The 9,500-nt window shown below is 37.7% G+C and overlaps 1 protein-coding gene and 1 long non-coding RNA gene across 2 annotated transcripts; both read right to left on the bottom strand.

The window, feature by feature from the left end:
- Positions 1-495: 495 nt before the first annotated feature.
- On the bottom strand, positions 496-2,493 carry LOC128155865 (uncharacterized). The gene is made up of 2 exons (XR_008239653.1): positions 1,530-2,493; positions 496-1,031 (listed from the first exon to the last, which is right to left on the bottom strand). It is a non-coding gene; the product is annotated as an uncharacterized LOC128155865 (long non-coding RNA).
- Positions 2,494-3,806: 1,313 nt separating this feature from the next.
- Positions 3,807-9,315, bottom strand: LOC128155864 (uncharacterized). The gene is made up of 2 exons (XM_052817742.1): positions 9,090-9,315; positions 3,807-8,591 (listed from the first exon to the last, which is right to left on the bottom strand). The coding sequence occupies exon 2, from the start codon at positions 7,754-7,756 to the stop codon at positions 4,634-4,636; it is 3,123 nt and encodes a 1,040-aa protein (XP_052673702.1). The 5' UTR covers positions 7,757-8,591; positions 9,090-9,315; the 3' UTR covers positions 3,807-4,633.
- Positions 9,316-9,500: the final 185 nt, after the last annotated feature.

Genomic DNA, 9,500 nt, shown 5'->3' with positions numbered 1-9,500 from the left:
TCTCTCGTTATTGTTACAGATACTATTTTGTTTGCTAAAAACCCAATAGTTCAGTGTTTTCTCGATACACCGAAGAAAAGAGTTTCAAGTCTACTGTTTCCAGTTACCTACCCTCTAGATTCTTTTACAGTTAGCAATATCGCATCATCATCACCTTTTACAATTACACTGTTCTGCTCATGGGCTTGTGCAATAGCTATGCTTGAAAAATTCAGTGATTCAGTTTTTCTAATGGTAAAGTTTCCAAACAAAAAGCTGATTCTTCAAAGACATAGTTAGCAAATTTAGAAGATAACTGTAGCTTGTTATCTAGACTTTTATTTCCTGTCAGAGCAATGTGATTTCAAGAATTTTTGGAATATAAAACCAGAAATTCCCCCCTCGCTCTCTCAAATTGTTTCTTTCGAATACTGGTGTGAAATCTCAGTCGATGCCTATTTTGGAAGCTAGTGTAACGGGATGAGCGGAGGCTACTCCAAACAACAACAAGACATCTTAAATTTAACAAAATTTAATAACAAAAAAAATAAGAGAAAGAAAGAAAAGATAGAAATATAAACACTAAACCACACAAACACTCACACACCTTTCACTCAACAAGAAAAAATATGATGTTTATACAAATGACCAAAAATAAATTAGAAGAGTGTCCGAATCTCCGGGGCTGTAGTCCTGGACCAACTACGGACAACCACAACTAGAGTAGTTTCGTCACCACAATCATCATCATCACCATCGCCATCATAATCATCGACACTATCGTCAACACCATCGCCTACAACACCATAATCATAATAGACATCATCGTCATCACCATAATCATCTACTTCATAATCATCACCGACATGACCATCATCATCGTCGTCATCATCACCATAACATCATCGTCGTCATCAACATGAACATCGCATCGTCATCGACTTCACCATGAACGACATCATCTACACCATCATCATCGACATGACCATCATCATCATCGTAGTCATCGACATCATAACATCATCGTCGTCATCAACATCAACAATATGACACTACAATAAATGTACAAGTGACACCATAACACCATAATAAAAACAATATTGTATAATACATCATATAAGTATCTCACTGATAGTATCAAACTATGATAATGTATAAATAGTATTATATTAAAGGCAACATCTCAAAATATTGTAAGTATATGGTAACTAAGTTATTTGTTTACAGTAAACAATATGGCGTCTGAGACTTCCGGTGACGCACTTCCGCCCAAGTAGTTAAGGGGAAAAAGTGACCATAAATTGTAAAATAAAATAACGCATAGAAAATAGCCCTTTAAATCACCGTTTCTTTAGACAGCAATAGCAAAAACTGTACTATAGAAAAAGACGAATTCCATTTAAACACTCTCGCTAAAGTCACACATCAGTGAACACACAGGTAACTCTACAGTGAACAATGGTCAAGGTGACTTTATAGGACGACTGCGTAATACTAATAAAAAGGCAAAAATTTACAAATAAACTTCACCAAACTAAATAAATACTTACCACGGTCAGCTATCCGTGTCCGCGTCAAATGCTGAACTTGTGAAACTAAAACATGCCACACAGGCTTCTAACACGATACCCCCTTCACACACTAAGCACGTCTTTATTGCTGGACAGCTCGGCCGGGTATAACTTAGCGCCTATTGTTAGGGTCGGCCAAGCACGTTGCAAAGAATTATGGGAAAAATAAAATCGGGTGTGTTCGATATGAACAGTGATTGTCACACACCTCCCCCCTTAAAAAATTGTCCTGCAATTTCAAATAAACAATCACTGAATTTTGAAAATTCTCACGTATTTACAATAAAACCTATACACATACCTGTACTGTCTACTATACATCTCACTGACGACTCAGGTAATCCGCACCCACATTGTCGCTTCCTTTGATCGCAATGATCCTAAAGCGGTATGGCTGAAGCTGCAAAGCCCAACGCATCAGTCTGGAGTTCTCTGTCTTTGCTTTGTTAAGGTAGGTCAGGGGTTGGTGATCAGTTTCAAGTAGAAACTCGCGTCCATAAAGGTACTGGTGGAACTTCTGTATTCCCCACACTACCGCCAAACACTCCTTCTCGATAACAGCGTATGCCTTTTCTCTTGGTTGAAGTTTCCTACTGGCGTACGCTACGGGTAGTTTCTCGTCATCCTCCATCTGTAACAGCACAGCACCTATCCCATCATCTGCAGCGTCCGTGCGTAAAATGAAGGTTTCATTAAATTCTGGCAACTTCAATATTGGCCTTTCTGATAACATGTGTTTCAATGTATCAAAAGCTCGTTGCTGACTTTCAGTCCAAATAACTTTATTTGGTTGGCCCTTCTTCGTAAGATCAGAAAGTGGAATGGCTATCGCAGAGAAATTCGGAATAAACTTTCTGTAGAATCCTGCTAAGCCTAGGAAGGCACGAACCTGTTTCTTGGTTTGTGGTATTGGCGCATTTCTGACTGCATCAATCTTGTCCTGTTCTGGAAATTCTCACTGAGAATTTCCAAAATGCAATAAGAACTTTATTTAATAATGCAAAACTTTGTGTGATACAAAATGGTATATTTTCCGAATTTTTTAATATGGGCAGGGGATGTAGACAAGGGGACCCAATATCACCATATATTTTTATACTTTGTGCGGAAATAATGGGCCTTATGATAAGAAACAACATATTAATTGAAGGGATTAGTGTAATGAACAAAGAATATAAATTACTACAATACGCAGATGACACAGTGTTATTATTAAAAGGTTCGAAAAATTCAATTAAGACAGCACTTTCTTTAGTTAATGAATATGCAAAATACTCAGGACTAAAACCTAATTATGATAAAACTAAGTGTGTAAAAATAGGACCCTTATCAAACAAATCAAATGAATATTTCAAGGATTTTGAAAAAGTTAACTGGTCTCAGGAACCATTTACAGTTTTAGGCATTACTTATTGTGTAAACTTAGATAATACATATATGTACGAGTTAAACTTTAAACCAAAAATCAATGAAATGAAACTATCAATAAGCGCATGGTCTAGAAGAATGCTATCTACAGCAGGACGTATCACAGTAATTAAAAATTTGATTCTTCCAAAAATTACGCATCTCTTAATAAGTCTTCCTAATCCTCCAAGAAAACATATAAAGGAAATTGAAACAATTTTTTATAATTACATATGGAATTCAAAAACATCAAGAGTAGCCAAAAGTAGCATTATTCAAAGTTATGAAAAGGGTGGGCTAAGAATGATATGTCTTGACTCTTTTTGCAAAAGCTTGAAAATCACCTGGATACGCAGATTTTTTAATGATGCTTGTCAGTCAAGTTGGAAAGACTTGATAATAAGTACTTTTCCAAATATTTTAAATATGACAATTGTTGGAAGACAAATACTATATGAACTGTCAAAAACTTGTAAAAATCTATTTTGGAAAGATGTTTTTTTGTCATTTTTTGAACTTAGAAAATGTACTGACAGTGAATTATCTATTTTAAGCCCGATATGGTTCAATGAGTCTATATGTATTAATAACAAATATGTCTTTTATAAGCAATGGTTTTTAAAAGGTGTACATCAAATACTACATTTTTTCAACAATGATGGTACAATAATGAAATACGAACAATTCTGTAACCAATATGATATTAAACCTCCGTTTACACATTTTTTAGGAATTGTAGATTGTATTAAAAAGTTACGGTTAAACTATGATACAGAAATTATTCTTCAAAATATTCCATATTATCCAGAATTTTTACGGATAATTAGGAAAAATAAACAAGGCTCAAGAGACTTTTATGATATTTTTATTGATGAGAAATGGAATAAACCAAAATCAGAATTGAAATGGGAAAAGGAACTAGACATGAATGTAAATAACATATGGTGGAAAAGACAAAACTTATTATTTTTCAAAATAACTAACGACGTACAATTAAGATGGTTTCAATACAGGATTGTACATCGAATTATTGCGACTAATACTTATTTATGTAAGATAGGAATAGTTGAATCAGAGTTATGTACATTTTGTAGATGTAATGCAGAAACTATTTGTCATCTTTTTTGGGAATGTGAATATGTGAGTGAAATCTGGGATAATTTACTAGTTTGGATGAAGGACGAATTTGAATTAGATATACCATTGAACAAAATAGATGTTATATTTGGTAGATACTACAAATATTATAACATTTTCAATATAATAATATGTATTGTAAAGAGACATATATATAGAAAAAGGAGTAGAAAAGAATTACCCTCCTTTACTGGAATCAAACGTGAAATACTTTATTACTACAAATGTGAAAAATTTATTTACACGAAAAATTGTGAATTAGAGAAATTTCATGTAAGATGGGCGAGGTTGTCCTTTAATAATGATTGTTGATTTTAAGCCTTTTGCCCCTATGATCTTGGATATTACAAAGTAATTTATTTTTGTTTACTGTAAAATGCTGATTTTTTGTACTTGATTATGATGTAGAGTAATGTGCATATACATGCAACTGAATGAGTGGGTGTATGAATGATGTTATTTGTAAAAACACCCCGTTTCAAAATTTTTTTCAGTATATATAATGTTAACTTATAGACTCCAAGGCTCCCCAACCTTGGCTATAAGAATACTCTTACATGTTCTGGGGTAATAAAAACAGTTATAAAAAAAAAAAAAATCTTGTCCTGTTCTGGTTCTAGACACTTGTTGCCCACCATATGTCCCAAACAGTCAATCTTGTCAAATCCGATGAAACATTTTGTCGGTCTGGCCGTAAGTCCCGCATCTCTGAGTCGTTCGAACACAGTCTTCAGTATGTGTAGATGTTCTTCAAAGGTATCTGTAAAAACAATGACATCATCGATAAAGTTTTCTACGCCGTTCATACCTTGAAGTAGTTTTCTCATCATACGACTAAATGTTGCCGGCGCGTTTACAAGACCAAACGGCATTGTCCTGAATTGGTACAATCCGGATGGTGTGGAAAAGGCTGTAAGCGGCTTACTCTCGTCAGCCATCGGTACTTGCCAGTATCCTTTGCTTAAGTCTATCTTTGACACAAACTTCTTTCCGGTCATTTTGGAAAATATGCTTTCTGGACTGGGCATTGGTTCTGCATCAAATACCGTAGCACAGTTCAGTCGTCTATAATCAATGCAAAATCGATTCGTTCCATCTTTCTTCCGAGCTATGACAACTGGAGCTGAATAAGGGGAAGATGATGGCTCAATCACATTCAACTGTAGCATTTTCTGAACTTCTTCTGTAATTGTTTTCTCTGTACTGAACGGAATTGGATATGGTTTCACACGCACAGGTTCAGACGATGTCACAACAATCTTATGCTCCACTAAGTTCGTGATTCCAGGTATATCCGTAAATACATCTGAGAACGAATCACACAGTGATTTAGCAGTTTCCAACTGATCTGGTGTTAGTCTGTCTGCAAACTTTATGTCCTTTGCTGTTTCGGTTTGAGTAACAGGTGGCATAAGAATAGAGTCCTGTTGTTCATCATCATCTAGGTCACTAAAGTCTATGAGTGAAATTGCACATGTTGACAAAACACCACAGTTCAATGTATCTCGTTCAACATACTTCTTAAGAAGATTTGCGTGGAAAGTTTTCAGCTTGCCTCCCATATCGATCTTGTAGTCCATCTGTCCTAACGATACTGCAGGTACTTCTCCTTTCGGAATAGTCCGCTGACACACGTCACATGATCTGCAAAACCGTCTAATGTCTGACTGAATTCCTGGCCAGTAAAATTCGGACACTACTCTGTCGGTTGTTTTCTTTGATCCCAGATGACCACCCATCAGCGTTTCATGTGCTATCTTCATAACGATAGTTCTGTATTTCCGGGGAACGATTAACTGTCGGAAAAGTTTTCCACTGGACACTTTGGGACTGCAAAATTCTCTGAACAACATTTGCTTCCGTTCACACATTTTTGAAAATCCGCCGTCACTGAAATGTTTAAGCTGTCCACTCTCAGCTAAGCTCCATAACTTTTTCAGTGTCTCGTCGTTTCGTTGTTCTTGTAAGATATCCTCCGGCGATACATCCCGTTTTGCTTCCGGTACTTTCAATGGTTTGTATGGAGACTGTTTCTTTTTCAGTTGCGCACGCGTTTCAACAGCTGCTATGTTTTCAACGGAATGAATCCAGGCTGGATTTGGTTCATGTGGTTTCCTTACTCCACGAATATTACCAAGAATAAGATCGTACGAAGGCGAATCAAAGCACCAAGCATCAACACTTCCGGTAAAGTAAGGAGTATCGACATCAATTCTAGCCACATCTGAATCAATAATACGACCGTCTGCTAACTTGCATCGTTGAGATGTCCCTGTTAGTTGATCATCGTTTACCAGTTCTCTACGAATAACGGCACCACTACAACCTGTGTCTCTTAGCACAGTCACTAGTTTATTGCCAACACATCCTTTCACAACTGGCATTTCCGTTTCACAGAAAGCAACCGAATCACCAACACACGGTAAGTTTCCATGTTTCTCGACGACACTCGCGGCTCCTTGGCGACCTCTACCGCGTCCTGGATATCCATGGTTCCCATTATTGTACGACCCACGTTGAAAATCACTAGGGTAAGTATGTTTCGGTGTTGTTTCTTGTTTCTCGCTCGAATTAAACGGCCTGTTATTCGGACTTTTGCGGAAGTTGCAGTTAAAGGCTTTATGTCCTTGTCGTCCGCACTCATAACACTTCACTGCATTTCCAGATTGGTTTTGTTGCACGGAATCTTTGTACGGCGGTTGTCTATCGGACTGCTGTCGTCTGTCAAAGAACGGTTTTTGCGTAAGTGAAGAAGATGTCACTGTTCTGGCCTCAGCAAACTGGTCCGCGTATCGCGCCATGTCTTGGATCGAAGTAGGAATCCTCTCCTTTAGGAATAAGGCAAGTTCTTTCGAGCAACACAATAAAAACTGTTCACGTAAGAACAAGTCCTTCAGATCATCGAGTGTCCTGTTAGTCTTAGACAGCTGAATCCACCGCTCAAGGTAACTGTCCAGTCTGGTAGAAAATTGCATAAAAGTTTCACTTCCGTCTGGTTTTGAAAATCGGAACTTCTTGCGGAAACCGTCCTCCGTCATGTCAAATCGTTTCAACAGGGCGTTCTTCAACTCGTTGAAATCAAGTGCTGTTTCGGGTGAGAGTCTTGCGAACACATCCAGTGCCTTTCCTTTGAGTAATGCGCTAAGATGAGTCCCCCACGTGTCTTTATTCCATTTCTGCGTTGTTGCGTATATCTCAAATCTTTGAATGTACGCGTCAATGTTGTCTTTCGAATCCTCAAACGGAGGAAGTTTTGGTCCTTTTATCACTTGAGAAGTTTCTTTCTCCTCTTTAGTCACAACACTCGGCTTCATGTGAGATCTCTCGAGTTGCAGTTTGTGATCAAGTTCCAGTTCTTCTAGTTTTTGCTGATGTCTCTTTTCTTCTATCAATCGGGCGTGCTCTCGCTCATCATGTTCTCTCAATCGGGCGTGCTCTCGCTCATCATGTTCTCTTGCGGCGCGCTCTTTCTCCATCTGTAGTTTGAAGTCGCGGTCTTTCTCCTCCTGGTCTCTCTCCTCCTGTCTCTCGACTCTATGTTTCTCACGTTCGTCCCGCATTCTGGCCTGTTCGTCCTTCACGAATTGTTGAAGGTCTTCATCCTTCATCCCCATCTTGGTCCCCACTTCAAGTAGCTCCAGCATCTCCTTGACAGTAGACATGGTGCATTGACTGACAGACCAACTTACCTCAAAATTATCTCATAAAGGGACTAACTTCTCAACTTTTAACAAAACAATCTGCCTAACGTAATGTACTCACCAATGGAAAAGGAAACAACGACCTACACTTGCTCTTACATGTACTACAAAAGAGATCAAAAAATGAAAAATAAAATAAACCTTGGCAACTGTTCACTTATAAAGATATCTTGTAGTATCTGGAGGAGTCAACTCATCCCACCGCTGCCACCAATTGTAACGGGATGAGCGGAGGCTACTCCAAACAACAACAAGACATCTTAAATTTAACAAAATTTAATAACAAAAAAAATAAGAGAAAGAAAGAAAAGATAGAAATATAAACACTAAACCACACAAACACTCACACACCTTTCACTCAACAAGAAAAAATATGATGTTTATACAAATGACCAAAAATAAATTAGAAGAGTGTCCGAATCTCCGGGGCTGTAGTCCTGGACCAACTACGGACAACCACAACTAGAGTAGTTTCGTCACCACAATCATCATCATCACCATCGCCATCATAATCATCGACACTATCGTCAACACCATCGCCTACAACACCATAATCATAATAGACATCATCGTCATCACCATAATCATCTACTTCATAATCATCACCGACATGACCATCATCATCGTCGTCATCATCACCATAACATCATCGTCGTCATCAACATGAACATCGCATCGTCATCGACTTCACCATGAACGACATCATCTACACCATCATCATCGACATGACCATCATCATCATCGTAGTCATCGACATCATAACATCATCGTCGTCATCAACATCAACAATATGACACTACAATAAGTGTACAAGTGACACCATAACACCATAATAAAAACAATATTGTATAATACATCATATAAGTATCTCACTGATAGTATCAAACTATGATAATGTATAAATAGTATTATATTAAAGGCAACATCTCAAAATATTGTAAGTATATGGTAACTAAGTTATTTGTTTACAGTAAACAATATGGCGTCTGAGACTTCCGGTGACGCACTTCCGCCCAAGTAGTTAAGTGGAAAAAGTGACCATAAATTGTAAAATAAAATAACGCATAGAAAATAGCCCTTTAAATCACCGTTTCTTTAGACAGCAATAGCAAAAACTGTACTATAGAAAAAGACGAATTCCATTTAAACACTCTCGCTAAAGTCACACATCAGTGAACACACAGGTAACTCTACAGTGAACAATGGTCAAGGTGACTTTATAGGACGACTGCGTAATACTAATAAAAAGGCAAAAATTTACAAATAAACTACACCAAACTAAATAAATACTTACCACGGTCAGCTATCCGTGTCCGCGTCAAATGCTGAACTTGTGAAACTAAAACATGCCACACAGGCTTCTAACACGATACCCCCTTCACACACTAAGCACGTCTTTATTGCTGGACAGCTCGGCCGGGTATAACTTAGCGCCTATTGTTAGGGTCGGCCAAGCACGTTGCAAAGAATTATGGGAAAAATAAAATCGGGTGTGTTCGATATGAACAGTGATTGTCACAGCTAGTCAAGTATTGCCAAACAGTGTACCGATAGTTCCCTCACTTGTTATTGACGGCCCATCTTTATAGTCAATTCAAAACAATCGAACAATGTCAAACCTTTGATAACTATGCCAACGACATTATCCTAGCCCACTTCGCTTGTGCAAGGCTATTGTCTTCGATGTTTACAAAGATGATAACCA

This window comes from Crassostrea angulata, chromosome 7 (genome assembly GCF_025612915.1).
Source record: "Crassostrea angulata isolate pt1a10 chromosome 7, ASM2561291v2, whole genome shotgun sequence".
Lineage (NCBI taxonomy): Eukaryota > Metazoa > Mollusca > Bivalvia > Ostreida > Ostreidae > Magallana > Magallana angulata.
This window is presented reverse-complemented; position numbering and strand designations above follow the sequence as displayed.